At 40.8% G+C, this 20,000-nt stretch overlaps 1 protein-coding gene across 1 annotated transcript in view; it reads right to left on the reverse strand.

The window, feature by feature from the left end:
- LOC137970596 (polycystin-1-like) overlaps positions 1–20,000 on the reverse strand; it is a 53,468-nt gene that overhangs the window by 21,454 nt on the left and 12,014 nt on the right. Inside the window, exons 9-14 of the mRNA XM_068817118.1 lie at positions 19,496–20,000; positions 18,819–19,003; positions 14,926–16,775; positions 7,222–8,739; positions 4,280–4,548; positions 2,697–3,013 (exon numbers count right to left, since the gene is read on the reverse strand). The exon at positions 19,496–20,000 is cut by the window's right edge and continues 191 nt beyond it. Coding sequence (XP_068673219.1) covers positions 2,697–3,013; positions 4,280–4,548; positions 7,222–8,739; positions 14,926–16,775; positions 18,819–19,003; positions 19,496–20,000 — 4,644 coding nt within the window. The remainder of the gene's footprint in view (positions 1–2,696; positions 3,014–4,279; positions 4,549–7,221; positions 8,740–14,925; positions 16,776–18,818; positions 19,004–19,495) is intronic.

Genomic DNA, 20,000 nt, shown 5'->3' on the forward strand with positions numbered 1-20,000 from the left:
TACGAATATGGTAATCACCCACCCCGAAGTGTAATATAGCCAGTGGTTAGAGCGGTATTTGAGGCCAGCATGACCACATGCAATACTAGAGAACGTTAGAATCGACAACGAGTCGAGTGTGACTTTGAGTAAGCGTTCTGGGATCCTGATTACTGCGCATCAGTGTTGCGCAGCCCGGTGCGCTCAACTCGTTCTGGCAAGTTGGTCTGCGACGACTTTACATCGAAAAGTCATAGCGGAAAATACGAGTTTGTCAAAAGGAAATTGCGCTTGCTTTATCGCCGTTTACTTTAAAGAACATCAACTAGAAGTCTCGCTCTACGTATTCAGGTAAGCGTGTAATACGAGTTCCAGTCTACAGAAATTAATGTTATAGTAGGATGAAATTCAAGTTCACATTTCGGCGCCAGTTTTTAATGAGTTGCTGGTGTTTCCACTTTTCTAGTTGATGTTCTTTAAAGTAAACGGCAATAAAGCAAGCGCAATTTCCTTTTGACAAACTCGTATTTTCCGCTACGACTTCTGGGTTTCTAGCCAGTTATGTAAGTATTGATTCCTGAGGGTTTTCTTTATAACTAATCGTGTATTCTATATGTGTTGCTGTGTTGCTGGTTCTTTTATTTTACACTTTTTATTGATTTCTTCATTCTTCTGTATGTCGAAGAAAGATGTATATTGACTGATATTGACTGAATGACTGACTGAATGACTGACTGAATGACTGACTGACTGACTGACTGACTGACTGACTGACTGAATGAGTGACTGAATGACTGACTGACTGACTGACTAACAGTAAACAGTAAACAGTAAATCTTTATTGCGCCTTACTCTCCAAAGGGAGGTATCGGTCTCGTTACAATAAAGGTGATGATATCTACTAGAATAACTAATTGACTAAAAAGATCATACAATTACTTGTAATACAACTGGTATAAAATTATTATTTTAATTTTTTTGCATTTAGGAAGTCTTTTCTCTTCTGAAACATTAAATATGTGTATTTACCTATTATCTTTGAAGTGCTTTCGTTTTCTAGGGTAAGTAAATACCTAATTTTATCCTCATCATTAAGGCTTTTGAAAACAACATCGTGTGTTGAAAGGAGAGAATGGAGCTCATTTCTAATGTTATCGTACCCTGGGCAATACATCAAGAAGTGCCGCTCATCTTCTATATAGCCTCTATTGCAGACTAAACACGTTCTTCCATCTACTGGGATTGGTGCACCTCTATTTTCGTATTTCCCAGTCTGTATTCGCAAGCTATGAACCCCCAGACGCAATTTTGTCATACTTATTCTATGTGCTGGGTTTCTGATAGTTTTGAGATAGTCTTCCAATTGGTAGTCGAATTTGACTTCTTTGTGTGTAAATTTCTCTCTAGAGCCTTCGGAAGTGTTGTTGCGAGCCTTCAGCCAATTTCGAATGTAGTCCTTTTTAAGCTGATTCTGAGTGAATGACTGACTGACTGACTGACTGAGTGAATGACTGACTGACTGACTGACTGACTGACTGACTGAATGACTGACTGACTGACTGACTGACTGACTGAGTGAATGACTGAGTGAATGACTGACTGACTGACTGACTGACTGACTGACTGAATGAATGAATGAATGAATGAATGAATGAATGAATGAATGACTCACTGACTGACTCACTGATCCACTAACTGACTGCCTGAATGACTGACTGACTGACTGAATGAGTGACTGAATGACTGACTGACTGACTGACTGACTGAGTGAATGACTGACTGACTGACTGAATGAGTGACTGACTGACTGACTGAATGACTGACTGACTGAGTGAATGACTGACGGACTGAGTGAATGAGTGAATGACTGACTGACTGACTGAATGAGTGACTGACTGACTGACTGACTGACTGACTGACTGACTGACTGAGTGAATGAGTGACTGAGTAAACAGTAAACAGTAAACAGTAAATCTTTATTGCGCCTTACTCTCCAAAGGGAGGTATCGGTCTCGTTACAATAAAGGTGATGATATCTACTTGAATAACTAATTAACTAAAAAGATCATACAATTACTTGTAATACAATTGGTATAAAATTATTATTTTAATTATTTTGCATTTAGGAAGTCTTTTCTCTTCTGAAACTGAGTGAATGACTGACTGACTGACTGACTGACTGACTGAGTGAATGACTGACTGACTGACTGAATGACTGACTGACTGACTGACTGACTGACTGACTGACTGACTGACTGACTGACTGACTGACTGAGTGAATGACTGACTGACTGACTGACTGACTGACTGACTGAATGACTGACTGACTGACTGACTGACTGACTGCCTGAATGAATGAATGAATGAATGACTCACTGACTGACTTACTGATCCACTAACTGACTGGCTGAATGACTGACTGACTGACTGACTGACTGACTGACTGACTGAATGACTGACTGAGTGAATGAGTGACTGACTGACTGACTGACTGACTGACTGACTGACTGACTGACTGACTGACTGACTGACTGACTGACTGACTGACTGACTGACTGACTGACTGGCCCACTAACTTTGTCCGACCGACCGACCGACCGGCCGAGAGATGTGGATGAACAGGCCTAAATAAAAGCGACGGAACTGAAGATGCCGTATTTTGTAATAAGATTTGGTGAAATACGTTCGCTGGCGTCCGCATCATGACAGTTACTCACCGTCACAACTATAAAGTCTTCACTATAACTGCCATATTTATCGAAAATCCTCACTGTTAGGGTGTAAGTATAGTTTTTCTCCGGTTCTCCAAGAGGCAGTAACGTTGGGGACAAGAAAGGATCCATGGAATGTTGTAGCAGCTTTTTCCCATAGAACACTTTGTACCTGATGTAGCCATCTTCGTCTTTCCAGCCAGGACACTTGATATGGAAAAGTGTGTGTAATACCTTTCCTTCTGTGGGGTATATGGAACAGCTTCCTTCTCTTGGAGGGGAATTCGTCATGAAATGAAGCTCTGTACGTCCTTCCTTACCCTCTGAAAATAATCATAGGAATTACCGAGATCTTTAAAAACTCTCCGATCAAAGATCTTGGGCGTTTTCCACCTTAATAAAACCAAAGAAACGATTGAAATGACCTGCTGAGAAAATTACCAAATATGCATGTGGGTTTGAATCATAAGGTTTGATATTAGGGACTTTAAGAGGGAGTTTAAGAAACGACGTCGGCTACAGCAACGACAACGCCAAAAAGCAGTGATATTATTGGTTGAAAGAAGAAAAATGATCGTACTGCACGTGTGGCACGCATTTGTGTACATTTCTTTCCCGTACTCATCAAAACAACAACTGCAAATGACAAGTTTTAAGAGCATACATCAGTAAATCTTCATTCTATCTCTTTATTTCAAATCCGTCCGTACCAATTTAGTTATAGGACAAGAGAGAATAATTGTGAAATACTTAAGATAGCTCAAAGTTACTTTCAAAGTGACGTTTTCGTCCCCGTAGCCGTCGTGGTTTCTTAAACTCCGTACGATCTACGACGGCGACGCAATTTTCCCTTTCGTAAGCAAGCGATGCCATTCGCTATTAGTAAATTTTCAGCTCCGACTATTGCATTTCTAGCTTTTTGATTGGCTAAAAAACTCCGACTATGAGCCAATAGTCGAAGTTTTACGTCATATAGAAAATAGTGCGCCAAGATGCTCTTTCCGGACGCTTTGTAAAATTGTGGAATTAAAAATCGGCGGCAAAACCCGGTTTGAAAATTCACTAAAACAAGTATTCCATTCGCCCTTGTTGGATATGTATGGGTTATTGACCAAGCGTGAGGTCAAGATGACTGGATATTGGCCAAGTTCTTTTTTTGCGTGTTTATGGACCGAGACGAAGTCGAGGTCCATAAACACGCAAAAAAAGAACGAGGCCAATATCCAGTCATCTTGACCGAACAATCTTGGTCAATAAAGGATTTATTATATGACTTAAAACACCAAAAAATGATCTTTGATCTTGCGGGACCAAGCGAGAAATCCCGAGCGGGCAGTATCGCTCCATCTTGCCCGCTCAGGTAGCCAATCAGAGCGCGCGATTTGGTTCATCTTGCCCGCTCACGGAGCTAGTCATATAATAAGAAGTGATTATAACCAACTCGCGCTACGCGCTCGTTGCTTCATATCCAACTCGGGCTCATGGAATAATTTTTATATAGTCATCTAGTAGCGTAGCCAATCAAAATGCAGGTTTTGCATTAGTCCACTACTTGGGTGATACTAATGTACTTTAAAACATCTCCTCACCTTTGTTTTTTATGCGGCAAATCAGTCGATATTCACTCTCAGGATCCAACACGTCTCTCGCGAGAACAAAATTCTTCTGGTGAACGTTTTTAATGGCTCTTCTATCATGATCTGGCAACGTGCTCCATTCTCCTGTAATTTTGCTTTTCACGTTAAGATCCCACTCGTAAAAAACGTCGAGAAAGCCTTCGACGTGACAATTTGTACATTTGCAGTCCGCAAGTAAGCCACTTTGTGTGTTGAATTTATCGTCACAGTTTATTAGGCACCTGCACAAATAACATGAGAATCAAGAAAAGTGCTGCGGCAAGAAACCTGGATATGAGACGGATTGAGATGTGTCTCTGTCCATGGGAAGATGTAACAATGACAAGGAAAGATTAATTTGCTGAGTAAAAAAGGCGGAGGAGTGAATGCTGGAGAATTAAGGGAAAATGGGAAGATATATATCTCTTATACTGATCGAGTTCTAGGTCCGTACTGTAAAATTACGGGCCGAGTTTTTTCCCGTTGATTTAAGTCCCAGAACGGGTTAGTAAGCTGTTTATTATATCTCTGTGGTAACCAGCCGCGCGGGAGAGGAAGCTAGTTGAAGTCAAGCGGAAGATTCAACTCCGACAAAGATTGCCGTGCGCTTCCCGGCTGTTTTGGGGCTTTGTTCTGTCTTCTCTTCTTACGACGAAGTTTCGTATTAGGAAGATGATATATAGAAATCTTTGTTTACCCTTCTTTTTTTTTTTTGCCTTATTAGCACAAGGCTGTCGTTTTCTTTTTAGTCAGCCAAGAATAAAGTTCTCAATATTGAAAGTGCGTTGCATAATGAGCTTTAGTATAAATACACAGGTGATTATACAGAATCGAGCGCTCTCATTGGCTCACTATCTCGGATTATCAGCCGATAATCACCTTGACGGACAAAATGGCTGCCAGTAGTCGTTTTGCCACTGTAATTGAAGATGATTTCGCGTTGAAATGTTTTTTTTTTTTCTCTTTTTTGAAATAATCACCTGTGTATTTATACTAAAACAATTATTCGCCTCAGGCTCAGTGATTATCGGTGAATATTCACCGATAATCACTGAGCCTGAGGCGAATAATTGTTAAATTTCTGAAAATGTCAACTCGATATTCTTTGATTGCACATGACGTCACGACGGCAAGACACCTTATTTCAAAATGGCCGCCATTTAAATATGATTTTGTTTTTATTCAAATTAGCCCTTGATGCCTTGTTCTTAAGCTTAACATTCAAAAGAATATTTTATCCTGAACGAGACAACAAGGGCCAATTTGTATGAGCATAAATCAGGGGCCATTTTGGAATAAGGTGTATGTTGGTGGAAAGAACAATAACGAAAAAGTCTTTTGGGAATTTGACTCTATTATTATGCAAAAACTGGGTCAACACTCATTGCCATCCCTCAAACTGACATTTCCCTTTTTATTCAACTTACACGTCGTACAATCTACTTCAGACTTCAAATCTACTTCAAAGAAACAATGAGCAGAGAACATTCAGATTAGGCGAGCCAAAGAGGTGAACTCGGGACGATGGGTTCTCCTTGCATATTCCAATATCCACTAGACTAACGAGACAAGCTCCAGGAAATTTGAACTTTTTAGAGTATTAACATAGTAGTACCCAGCAAAACAAGTAAAAGCTAACCGCCTTCAAAGTGGTTTTTAGACCTAAATACTGTACATCAGCGCGGCTTTGCTTAGAAACGCTATTTCTTGTTTAACTAAAGCTCTAATTCTGCCTGTTTTCATTGTTTTACTGCGATAAGCTTCTCATATTAAGACGGGATATTGCGTCGTGTAATTGTAAGGAAATGTCCAATGTCTGTTTGATGGATGGCTATTAGTGTTGTCCCAAATATTGAGCCTTTTTTTAATTGTTTTGGCGCCAATATGGCCGTCTTATCACGCAAGTGCAATCAAAGAATACCAGAGAAATTCGAAATTTTAAGAATCTATGAGATGATTAGCGCTTTTGTCGCCTAAGAATTTATCACTTCTCCATGGAAAATTGGAGATTTAACTGAGTTGAAAAAGTTCTGTGAGCAAAGTTGAATGATAACGAAACAATTTTTAAATAATGACGTCATCAGAGATCCCCTAGTATATATATTTAGCAATTATTGAATGAGGCTGAGTAGGATATGAAGAATTCTGCAAGTCGAGGAGGGTGTTATCCACCAAGGCTGAAGGCATATCCTACGAAAGCCGAATTCAATAATTGCTTTATTATTCATTCAAAATATTTTCTTCGCTCAAACTTCTAAACCTACTCGAAGCCACTTTTTTGCTCAACAAAAATAATACAATCTCGTCCACAGCTTTTTTAGGTCAACGGTTCAATAATTTGCAGCGGGCTGCACTTTTGACGTCATTGGTTCAATAATCTGCAGCGGGCCGCACTTTTGACGTCATTGATTCAATATAACGAAGTTTCTTTCCAAATTTGGTGAACAGCAGCTGATTATGGTGAATTATGCCTGTGGTTTTAACCAATCAGAAACGGGGAAATGTTTTGAATGAACAATAATAATAATTATTCCACCAGCGCGCGTTGAACATGAGATGGTAATTATCCAACGAGGCGCGTAGCGAGCGCCGAGTTGCCTTTAACCAGTCTCATATCCAACAAGCGCGAATGGATTCATTGTTTTATTAAATTTTCATTAAATTGTGAACGCTTAGACTCTTGGAAATTATTCAAGCCAATCATCTTCCCGCTTGGCAACACTTGACGTAATCAGTTTCCATATTAGGTCATACGGTATATGAACTGATAACCGAGATTGACTGAGCCAATCAGAAAGCTAGAAACGCAATATCCGAGGTCGTAAATTTAAGAAACTTTAATATGCCTATGACCGTAATATTACCTGACGTGTCGAGCCGCATCGCAACATGATACCAAGCGAGATGGCACTCACCTTATAACTACTTCAGGAGGAACCCCTTCTTCTACATCTACAATTTGTTCAAAGGTGGCTTCTCGAGTGTCTTTCTTGATCATCAGGGTGAATGCGTATCTCTCGTTTTCTCTTAACTCCCCAGGGCTAATTTCCCAAACGGATGCCGATCGGTTCAGCATCCTCAAAACACCTCCACCACAGTCTTTACCAACAGAGTTCAATCTAGCGTTTTCAAGGTCAGCTGGGGCTACTGTGTCCACTCCCTGTAGAAAACTCTCATTTAAACGCCTACAGAACCAGTAAAACGTCAATCCGACGAAATTTCGTTCTTTCAAGTCATGGTCTCCAGATATTGAGCCGTCGATTTGGATGGTTCTTTGAGAACTGGCGGTGCGGGCATTTCCACCCACGATTGCTGCCTTGAGTTTTCCTGGAACCACGTTAAGATACCCATATACCTTAGATTCAATGCCATCGACATTGAGTTTCATCTTGGCTCGGAAGCTTAAACAGATGGACCCTTGCGGTAGAGAATAAGACGGAATAAAAAGGCTTGGCCCCTCCATAGGGGTGTTTATATCTATGGGGACTACACCGGTGTTGGAGTTCTTGCATTTACCTTTATATACTTTCCATTCAAATTCTGTGTCGTATGATGCTTGACAGTCTATAACAACTCTTGTGTGTAGTACGATTGCTCTGTCTCTTGTGAAAGTAGTCGCCTTTTGTGGGTCTGTAGAAATACCTGAGATAGTCAACTTTGGGTATCGGCATTTCTTGTTCACGATAACAGTAGGATAAGAAAGCGTCTGAGAAGATACATCATTCCATCCTTTCACGGAAACGACATAATCCCCAATTTTGTTGTAAGTGTGCTCCAAAATGATCTCTTTTTTAGATGGATCTATTCGTTGAAATTTTTCCCTCCAGAACGACTCCACTCTTCTTTTTTCTTCCGCCAAAATAATGTTTTCTCCATCTCCAAAGCTCACGTTAATCGAGGTATTTGTCCCCAACGTGTTCCAACTCAGGGTAAAAGTGTTTTTTTCGTTTATGACCGTGGGAGCATTGTCTGATATGGTTAGACCTGTGAGACTTTCTTTTATGGTAATTATGGTCTTGTTATTTAACACGCCAAACAGATTTTCCAGTGTTAATGGGCCTTCAGGCTCGTAACAGAGACTTTTTACCTTAAACTTGATATTGAATTTACCAACTGAGGTATAAGTGTGGTTTCCACTGAAATCAATGAGTGACCCTCTGTAACTGGATCCATCTCCATAATCCAAATCCAAACTAACTTTTTTTGCCAGGTCTCCATCTTGTTCGATTTTGAAAATGATAGGAAATTCTATAGGAAACGTATTACCAAATCGCGAGGACGAGGACTCAGGCAAAAGCGCGTCGGCTGACGACTGTATGTTAAGTATCAGGAATGTAGCAATTCTTATCACTCTAACAGAGGATTCTTTGACCAAAGATGATACAAGATTGGATACATTCGCCGATAATTTGAAATCACCTTCCTCGACGTACCTATAGGTAAAGAATAAGCATATGTCGGATTAGTTCACCCAGGGCAAGTAAGGGAAGTAATCCTTGAACTTGTATCTTTCAGTAGTGGAAGGACGTGTTGTGACGTTGTAATGTTTTGGTCATAGTAGCCAATTTGTATCGAGAATACTTGATTCTTTGCAATATGATTCTAGTAGATGTGCTCCACAATATGCGCATACCAGTTTTGTTACCATGGCAACATACTGGGTTCAGACTTCCCTGATCTTAAAGGCTTTCCTGGCCACCTTTGGTGTTCTATTTTGACATTTGCCAATTTTGCTTCGTCTGCATGAGCCTGCAAGCATCTAAATATGTTAGGTCGAGTTTGTGGCCTTGTTAAATGTTTTTCTAAATTAATATCACCAAAATATTGAAATCAGGTTGGAGCCTTGCATACGGAACCTGCGCCCGCAGTGCGCGCGGCAGTCAAAACCGTGCTATCCTGTCAATCATTTGCCCTTTCACCGGTAACAGTGCATTTCGGTTGTGCGTAAATGGCTTTGCGGTCGATCTACCCCGTCGAAAGGATGCGACCAAAGTCTTTATTCGCGAGGTTAACACAAATAAATACATTATCAATACGGTTTTGCCGTCTTCTTACACTTGATTCGAAAGTATCAGCCTGAATTCGTCTTAGAATAGTTACAAAAAACACAAATAACAGCCAAAGCAGAACAGCTTACGTTCGAATTCTGCTCGCGGACAACTCATGTTTGTTGACAAAAAAATTGCCATTAAATGGTTTTCTGGCCCTTTATTAATAGCGCTCACGTGAATTTTAAATGACCGACACGAAAAGAAGACTAAATTATTTATAATAACACTTAAGCATGCAAAACAATGGTACATACATGCATATACATATTTATTAATCCTTTGAGTGAGGGACACTATACAGGATGCTAAAAGGTCAAACGGGTCTGATGGGAGTAAATTAAAGGCTACATGAGAGCACGACATGGTCAGATGCTTACGAGCACCCTCATGCCCATGTTTGTAAAAAAGCACTTTGAAGTATTCCTTGTTTCATCTTTCAACATTGGGCAAAACCAAATCAACTCCATTCTCAGAGGGCACTGGGGAAAGAAGCTAGAAGAAAAAACGGGCCTTAATCCAATTCTCCCAAGGTAATCTTTACAGAATAAGATTATTGAAGGAACAAGCGCAAACAATATTAATAGTCTTTAAATTCACAAAATGTGAAACAGCATATTTTAGTCTCATATTCAATTAGATTTGGCTACAATATATTCCTTAAAACCGTGCAGAACTATTTACCATAAAATGTGGAACATTTCTTGCCTATCTAAATATGCCACAAAAGGGCTCCAAAAAGCAACCAGTTAAGTTTTTAGATAAAGATAGTGTCTCTATGGAGGTCTGAGACAATACCTAAAAATTAAATAATTTGATGTGATCAAGACATTGAATGACCAAGCAATAAACAAACTGCAGCAATGTATATTAGGTTCACAAAGTGGGAATGAAAAAAAATATTCCTCAACTGATGTTTCAATATGCATTTAATTTTCTATCAACAATTCAAGGGACTGACTTTTCACTGGTATTGATTTACGTTTCCATGATAAGTTTGAAAGTGAATCTGGCAACCACAGTGCCCTATAAAATGGGAAACAGCTTTAACAAACCCTTTAAACTAATATTTTACAAGGGAGACCATTGTTGATGCCCTGCAAAGAACAAAGAATAAATATGTAAAAAGAAGAGTTGGTCTGGAGTTTATCCACAAGGGGCAGTTATAGTGGCCGTATTCAGAACAAACACATCAAGTTTCTTCTCAAGCAACCAGGTGATCAAGGAGCTATTCAATTTCCAAAGAACAATGGTAGTAAGTGTACCAGTACCTGGGTGAATTCGGGTACCTGGCCTGAAACTGAAACTTGTGGAGCCAGACAACTTGTTGAGCTTAGTACTTAAACTGGGTAGATGATTATGGCTACAATTATTGTCCATTCAACCAACAGTTTCTCCTAATTTTGTGTACCATTCACTTGTTGGTTCCTTAATAAAAAAAATCGCTAATTCAATTAAGGATTCAAGTCCTTTCAAATCATCAAAGTTACTTTGCGACACCAGGAACAAACGAAAAAATACAAGCACTGAAGAACAAACAAGTTAACTGCTCAAGAATGCACGACTCCCTTTGAAACAGCAAAACAGGATCCTCGAGTCACTAAAAAGTGCTGCATGCTACGTGGATGTTTGTAGAACGATCGCAAGTTGTAATCACTGAAAGAAAACTCCACTCCAGATCTGATAGACGATGGTCGTGCAAAACTTTCCAAGCACGTGCAACACCCAACAGGATTGTTTGTTGTTTGGCACAGCAGATGAACGAAAAATTGTTCCCCTCACTATTCACCTGAAGTTCGATCATGATGGACACACACAAACAAGAGCTGAAAGAACTTCAAAAGGTCAGACGACCAAATGTGATTGACCCAACACTCGTTAGAGCGGCTCAGTTATCGGACATCAAAGTGCTGAACAAACCAAGGGATTTCGTCGTAAAAATGTTCACTCAGCAACGTCTTCTTCTTCTACAGAATAAAGTTCAAAAAACGATCCTGGTTGTTAATCACATGCTAGCCCATGTCATAAACTGGATAAAGTGGATTGGCAAATTGATTGTCAGAACAATGCGTCATGTTCAAAGAAGCAACGGTCAAGAGAGTCACAAGAGAAGGCTGAGCGAATGTCGACCGATCTAACTAATCAGAATGTAAACAATTGGCGTGACGTCGGATAGCACAAGGATAGCACAGTTTTTCCCGCTCGCTGAATTCTGATTGGTCAGTTTAAATTTCATTAACTCCCGCCGTATGCAAGGAGGGAACAGGAAAAGAGTGAGTTGTCATGAGATACAATTTCTTTATAGCCGTAGGTGTGTTCGCCTGTAGAACTATTAGCCAGCCAAGTTTCAATGGTCTTTGCTGCAAATTGACCGAGATAGCTCTATTTATATACTTGATGTTTCATTGGGTGGATTGAATGACGTCATCAGTCATCTCATTTGCATATTTTACACATTTTTCAAACTTAAATATCTCCGGAACCAATGCAGATATTTCCAAACGGTAAACGGTGTTTTCAATCTTTCCTGGAATTGTATGTGATGAACCGAAATATTCAAGGGATAAAAATTTGATCATGGCAGTACTTTAAGCCGGAATTGCAAATTTCGTTCTCCCGGGTTGTTTGCACGCGCGGTCGAAACTCTTAACACCAAGCCAGAAGGAGAACACTCTTTACTTTATTCCTAATCTTGTAGCCTTAGGGCGTTTCCATATGAGAAGCGGTCCTACGAGAATTTCCCTCTAACTTATTGTCTTAAGATCTTGACGACGAGGGGTCTTAGGTTGAACTGAACGCGAAGTATGTTTGTCTGAGATTTCATGCATTAACACGGTAACGTCAATCAAATGAGAAAGTATTTCTCAACTTTACCGGAAGTGGTTATACATATAGTGACGGTACACACTTCATGCCAACCAATGGTAACTATTGTGAAACTTTAGCTTTTCAAGACAAGTTAGTTTGTTATGTTATGACGGTCCGTATTCTAACGGTGAAAGTGTCCGTAAAGGTGAGTCGTCAATTTTTACACTATTGATTGTCACATAAAAGAAGCGATAAACTTCCACAGTTATCTGCAAAATGAGTCTGTCGTTAATGACGTTTCTGGTTTGATCTATTTTGTTGGTGTTGTTGTTGTTGTTGTTGTTGTTGTCCCCTGTACTAGTGTAACGAAATTAGCTTTATGAACAAATTAAGGGTAAATTTCTTTGGGTTTTTTTCTGTACAAGTAAAATCACAGGGGTACCCAACGTCAGGTTTCGGAAAATATCGGTTCGGAAGACGATTTGAGATCTATAATTTTCGGAACATTTGTTGTAAAATTTCTTGCTTGCCTGCCTGTCCTAGGATTTTCGAACATCTATAAAATGGTATAATGCCCATTTTTAACGGATTTTTACCGGCTTAAAAGGTCACCTAGAATTTTCGGGAGTCTTTTTTTCTTTTTCTACCGTTTTATACCAAAATACGTTTACAATGCTATGTTTAAGTGGCTTTGAACTATATTCTCGTTGGGTGCCCCTGGAATCAACTTATGATGGACGACGGCTCTGTACAACCGCGTCCGCCTTGCTTTTTCCGGACGGAGCTGGACTTGTCTACTTCCCTGACAAATAAAGAAATATTGTAGTGCAAGTAAAGTTTACTAGATACTTAGCCCTTTGCGTATAAAAATTAATGGGTTAATTTTAAACATAGAGTGAACCAGAGTCGAATTTCTTTCAAAAACTAACAATTTACACCACATTCAGGACTTCAACGACATGGACGAAAATGTCACCTCAAAATATAACTTTAAGCTATCTTAAGTCTTTCGAAATCATTCGATCGCGTTACGTCTTTCAATGTGAGTGAAGTATCGTAAAAATAAATCAGTTGGGTACGAGCTGTTTCAGATTAAAAACAGAGAATAAGAGGTTCGCAATTGCGTGCTCGCGTTTTCGTCAAAGCCCCAGATTTTGTGATTTCACGTCGTTGTTATGCAGAGTAAATAAATATACGTACCCCAAAAATATGAGCTAAAATGCGTACAGCGATAACGTAACGTAAAACCTCCCATGCTGCATTTCTATGTCAATCACGGTATTGAAGACGGCAGAGAAATGTAACTGAATTTAAAAATCAAGTGCAAAGCAATTGCTTTTGCCCAAAAAAACCGTTTCGAAGCCAATAAGTATGTTTGAATTTGAGGTGCGTGCGGGGAAAAAGTGAATCTAGGCTACTTTTTTTTCCTTCATTTTCAATTTCCCATCTTCTGTATGCAGAAATCTGTTTCCCTCCCCAACGGTTCGTCTGTGACAAAATTCATCATCGCGACTACATCATCGTCTTCGACTGCATCACTTGCCATGGGTATCGAATCGAACTTCCCCTGAAAAACGCCTGCATTGAAAAATTTATGTAACGACGGACACTGAGACTACAAGCAGTAGGCCTTTCGACTTTATATCCAACGTGCGAGTGGAAAGGCAAAGATGCTGCAGATTTTTTTAGGTAGGAACTTGCGTAGGTTGGTTCACCCTGCTCGCGTTGCTGGCACAACAAGCCGGCGTCCACGAACCGAACGAAAATGAGACACGCACTTATAGATAGGGAACTTCCGGCCTATACAGCCCTCACAGGTGGAGTGACTTGGATAACGACACTTCTTGTCAGGGTTCCCCTCACCCGGTGGACGATATCGATTAAAACCGGCAGCACATTGATATAAGTAGTAGATAAAATATGAGCGGGAGATCTGTATGGGCGTTTACAATGGCGAGCCGATAGGCGAGCCATTGTAAACGTCCATTCAGATCGGACGCGAATATTTTATCCTGCTTGTGAAATGAGTACATTAAATTGAATGCAAAGTATTGTTAATTTAATCAGTAGAGATCTGTATCAAAAGTTAATGAATACTAATTAGCTGAGCAGGAGTTTGTATCAAAAGTTAATTCTACTGTTTAATAATTCAGTTGATTTGTATTGGGGTTTACAGTTGTGTACATGTGATCTGAATACTGTGCTGGGATTGGTTTGCACCCTCATGAATTATTAATGAATTTTACAACAAAAGTTACAGTTCACATTGCAACCACGTTCATAATCAGACATAGTTTGATGCTTCTCTAGTTTGAAGAAATTTGAATGTAGCTTTGAAAGTTACGATTCAAAGACGCAACGTTTCGACACTCTTGTCTAGTGTCTTCATCAAGCGGGGAGATCCAATGTTATCCCAAGAATCCTTTTATATTCTACCAATTTGCTCAAACAAGGAAACAGTGCGCCCATTAATAGCAATTAGTTACATAGCAACGGTTTTCTTTTAATAAGGTGCAAATAGGTGTCAGGTGTGACTTTCTAAACTAAAGTCAAATTTCGTGTTTTGACTACTCAGAGCAATCTATATACATAGCAAAGAGAGGACTGTTTTAAAAAGGTCCCGGAGTCATTCCAAAGCTCTGGAATCAAGAGCAAATCTTTTACAAGGAGCTTTTTTAACTGTTGGGCTTGTTACACCGCTGTTATATTGCACACTGATACGGTTTACTTATAACTAAAGAAATAAAATTCAGACAGAACTACCTGTGCGAAGTGCGATAAAACGCCGAGGTCAAACTCGAAGTTTTGTCGGCTGATCCATCGTCAAACGAAAGCCTTATAGTTGCATTCGTTGGTAACGGGACTAACGGCTCGGTATGAGTCACCTGCAGCTGAATGTTGCTGACAACCCCGGGTGGTAGAGAAATCAGGACATCTGTGATAAGCAGTTGTACTTGCTTGACAGGGTTTTGAACTATAACCTCCTTCTCCACAACTTCGTTACCTAACAAGTTGCTGAAATTTACACGTGTTCTGTACACACCAGGCTGTGAAAAGGTAAAAACCCACGAGATTTTGTCCGGCTGCCGTTCAATGATTTTTTCTTCTCCTTCTATGAGTATCCAGAATTTTGCAGAGACATTAGATCCAGTTTCGACTTTGCCCGTAAATGTCACCAGCTTCTTCGTTTCAACTGCGCCTGAAGATGCTGGCTGAATCACAAGAGAGCCTTCATAGATTGGTGTCACAAACACAATTGTTTTACGGCGTCTGGTCGATGAAACCAAGTTATAAGCTGTTACTTCAAGTGAAGCCGCACCGGGCTTCAAGAGATACCTTGGAAACACAACAGTTGCAGAACTCCCGGATGCTGTCTTGTTAGCGGTTGAATTGCCTTCACAATAAAGTCGAAGTTTGTAAAGAACATCGCTTCCCTGTGACACCGATACATTGATAATCATATTTTTACCGCTTGATTGGATGCCCTGTGGTGCCCTGACGTCAAGGTACACGATTGGCCACTGTACTGTCACATTGCGCTGCGCCGTGGCGTTAGAAAGGGCGTTTTCAGCTCGTGCTCGTACCGTAAACACGCCGGCGGCGCTATACGAATGATTTACAGACAGAGTAAAAAGGTCCTTCTCATCGATCCTGGAAAGGCTGAATTCTGAAGAGTTGTCCCCGAGAGAGACATTTAAGTCCACAAGGGTGCCTTGAGCAAGCAGAACTCTAACCGTTAGCATTTGATTGACTTTAACCGGAGACAATTCAGGAATATTCAGACCTTCCACAGCGTGCAATACGTACGGCCTCCCAATACATTGAATTTGCGCCCATGATATATCATTGAATGCCGTCACTGAAACGTTTTGAGTACCTGTTGAGGCAAATGTATGCGTTGCGCTTGTTGTTTCGAAGATCTCTTTAGTTCGGTTTCTTCCGAATTGCCGGTGGTAAGTCACATTTGTACTGTTTGTGATATTCAAGGTTAAGGTCGTCATCTTCCCGACCAATGCATACTCTGGAATGTTAAGGAGCAACCCCGAGATTGGCTGCCGTGTTATCACTTCTGCTTTTCTCACTTCCTGGTTACCGTTGCCGTCCTTAAGTGTCAGCACTACCGGGCGATTGCCCATCTCATCGAGTTTAAATCCAACATTGAAGGAAGACAGCGGGACAACTTTTGCTCCTAAGGCAAAACGTAGATAAAAAGGTTTATTTTGGAGACCTGGCCCAAGCAGTTTTCCGTTGACTATACCGTCGAAGGCGTGAACCCTGTGGGTTTTTAATGACTCTTCGACGATAGCAATCTTCCCTGTTTGGTCACTGCTCAGCCAAGCCAACAGATCTCCAGGAAGTACTTTAACTTGAGTTAAACTGGTGAAGTCGACAGAGTGGTATCCTGTACTCGAGTGGTCGACCAACGTAATGTCTTGCAATATCCTGAACGTGTAGTTGATCGGTGTCGATGACAATTCTTGATTTTGACAAGAAGTGCAGGACATGTAGCAGGCCTTTTGGTCAAGGTAAAACATCTCTGGCTCTGCACATTTATAACCGTTTAACGGTCTGACTTCCGGTGTAGTTTTCTTATCGCTGATTCGTCGCAAGACCTGCAAATTTAAAGTAAACAAATGTTAATCAGCATTTGAGAAATGAAATGATGGTAGAACCAACTGGGATCTCGGAAAAAATCCGAGCCCCAGATGGGATTCGAACCCACGATCCTCCGTGATCTAGTCGGATGCTCTAACCACTGAGCTACTGGAGACTCTATGGTGAGCAAGGGTGAAATGTGGGTATTGACTCGAGCTGCATCACGCAGCTACAGAGTCAAATGACTGACAGCATGGCTCATAACTGCATCGCGCAGTCACCTTAAAGCATATCTGAGATGCGGCCAACCAACCACCCAAGTGAGCGAATGTGAGAATGATATAAACACATGAGAAATTAAATGATGGTAGAACCAACTGGGATCTCGGAAAACATCCGAGCCCCAGATAAGTCTCCAGTAGCTCAGTGGTTAGAGCATCCGACTAGATCACGGAGGGTCGTGGGTTCGAATCCCATCTGGGGCTCGGATTTTTTCCGAGATCCCAGTTGGTTCTACCATCATTTCATTTCTCATGTGTTTATATCATTCTCACATTAATCAGCATTTGTTTCCATTTTCCTCAAACCCTAACCAGCCATCCTTAATTATTTTTCCTTTCTTCCCCTTGCTGTAACTCTTTGTTAATGAGAAAGACGCAGCTTTCCTTCAAAGTGATACTAAGATTGGCTTCACAATACTTTGTAATGAGACTGCTTCATAGTGCATTAAGAGCGGTGCGGCGTATTTGTTGCAGCAGCGGTTAAAGCTCTCGCCTCCCACCTGTGTGGCCCGGATCGGTTCTCCCCACCTTCCCCCCCCCCCCCCTCCCCTCCTTGTCATATATGGGTTGCGTTTGTTGAATCTCTTCTCTGCTCCCAGAGTTTTCTCTCCTAGCACTACTCTCTTTTCAAAAAGAAGTGCGAGTTTTTAACATCCCACAAAAATGGACCTATTGATCACTACAGTTTTGCAGATATCTCTTTCTCCCAAGATTCATGTTATAAAATAGAATAGAATAGATGGCTGTGTTAATCACTGTGGCACTGAGTCTTCGGGACTGAATTGCGAAGGATATAGCTCACTGCATCGTGTCGAAAGCGTACATAAGGCGACTCTGACAGCCACTGTATGGCCCATGTCTGATGTTGGAGCACAACATTAAACAGCAACAAGTAATTACCTCGGAATCCACTTTGATGAGGGGGGAAAACCGAGCACCCAGAGAAAAATCCTCGAATCAGGTTAAGAGCAACTGCAACTCAGCCCACATACAATCGCACAGGTCGGAGATATGGCTCATGACCAATGCACCAGCCTGACCTATTCCCCAAAGTGTACAGCACGTAGAATTTCTGGACGGTCAACCGTCCAGGTATCAAAGCCCATCCAGTAGGAGTAAATTTCGTTGAACAAACGGAGACCGGTGTTTTCCTTTGCGCGAGGCGTGCAGTGTGTCACACGCTTGACATATCGGTCCGTTGTAACTGCGAGCCCACGCCACGACACGCCGCAGGAATTTTAATGAGATTTTCAGTGACAAATTCGTGTCTCGGTTTCTTTTTATGGCAGAAACTTGATAGTGGTGAAGACAACAACTACAAGCCACATGAGCGAGCTTTTTTTGTACAGTCCGGTACGCTATATCGATACCATTTCCCATTTCTGCGCTAATTATAAGTGACTACAAATACGATAAACTATACGCAACAGTTTTCAATTAAAAGGCTTAAGCTTATTTCAGAGGCGTTGCTCTCTTTTAGTGCGGTTATTTTGTCTGATTCAACGCGATTTAAACAGGGTTCTGTCATAGCCAAGTTACATTTGCTCAAGGTAAACCAAAACCTAAAGTGAAATTCGGCTATCAGAGAAATCCATTTCAATCACGCTAAAGCCAGTAAATAACCCAACAGGAAACAAACGAGTAAACGTCTTTAATTGAGAACTTTTGTGTACATTATTTTATTCTCTTGTGTCTTTTACCGAAATTTCTGGGACAAATCGACACATTCTATTGTGTTTTCACTCATTCTATGCTTAGGTAACCTGTGCTAGAACCGACCTGTATACGTATTGGACCTGGCTCGGCTACAATGAACTCTATTCCGACCAAATATCCTTCTTCCTGGACTGTGTTCCTCGTCAGCACATATGTCACATTCGTGTTTTTCTGAAACTTCTGAAGCATGGCCTGTGTTATTCGCAAGTATTGTGAAAAGTCCTCACCAGCTTGAGAAATGCGGGAATCTGTATCAAAATGAAAAAAAATGCGTTCGTAGTTTTAGTCCCCCTTGGTAGATTATTTCGTTCTCTCCCCAAACTCTCCCTTTACATCAGCCACAACCGTTCGTAGCTTTGATTGCAGCTGCAGTATATATTGCATTTTGGACGAAGTAAAGTGGCGCGTTTGCAAAGACAGTTAATTGCTTTATTTGGATCTTTCACCAAACAGAAATTAGGTCTCTAAGAAAGGCCATTGTACCTTGAATATGTTCGCCGCACTTTCTGAAAATAATCTCAAGATTTGGGAAAGTTGCTCTAGCCTGGAACATACCCAGATAAGGCTTAATGAAACAAGGGGGTTAGCTTCAAACACAACATAGCCGAGGGCTCGAGGATGGGTCTTGTCGAAGACATGAGTGAAGACAAGGGATAAGCCCTTCTGACCCTAATAACGCCATCCAAGTGATTGCCAAAGCAGGGATGGAGGCGGCCTTATTAAATGTTTTTACATATTACCTGGTATTTTATTCAAAGCAATCTGTTTGTTTTCCGCTCTCACGTTTCCTGTCACATTAAGTCCTCGTGCAATTGTTCCAGAGCATTGAACCATCGCCCCTTGAGCAACAATTCTTGGACATCTGAACTCAAGCTTAGTAAGATTATCAGCGATCTCGATGTATTGACTGAAATTAAATCTGTTTCCTTTGACATCTTCAAAGGTCATTAAAACCTTGTAAAAGCCTGGATTTTTGTAAAAGTACGTTCCATTTGAATCACAGAAGATGACCTGGACACCATTGCCGAAATCAGCCTTTAATCTCACCATTCCAACATCGTGGCTGTTGACGATAGCTGTGATGGCAAAAGTCTCTCCAAGTTGCCTTTGTTTATGCGATAAACGGACGCTGTTGACTGTGAGGTTCTCTTTTGGGATGCGATAAATGAGACTGGCAACATTGGGCGAAAGAATGTTTGAATCGTATGGCAGAAGACACTCTGCTTCATTGAACGGCGTTTTGGG

This window comes from Montipora foliosa, chromosome 9 (assembly GCF_036669935.1).
Source record: "Montipora foliosa isolate CH-2021 chromosome 9, ASM3666993v2, whole genome shotgun sequence".
In the NCBI taxonomy this organism is placed as follows: domain Eukaryota; kingdom Metazoa; phylum Cnidaria; class Anthozoa; order Scleractinia; family Acroporidae; genus Montipora; species Montipora foliosa.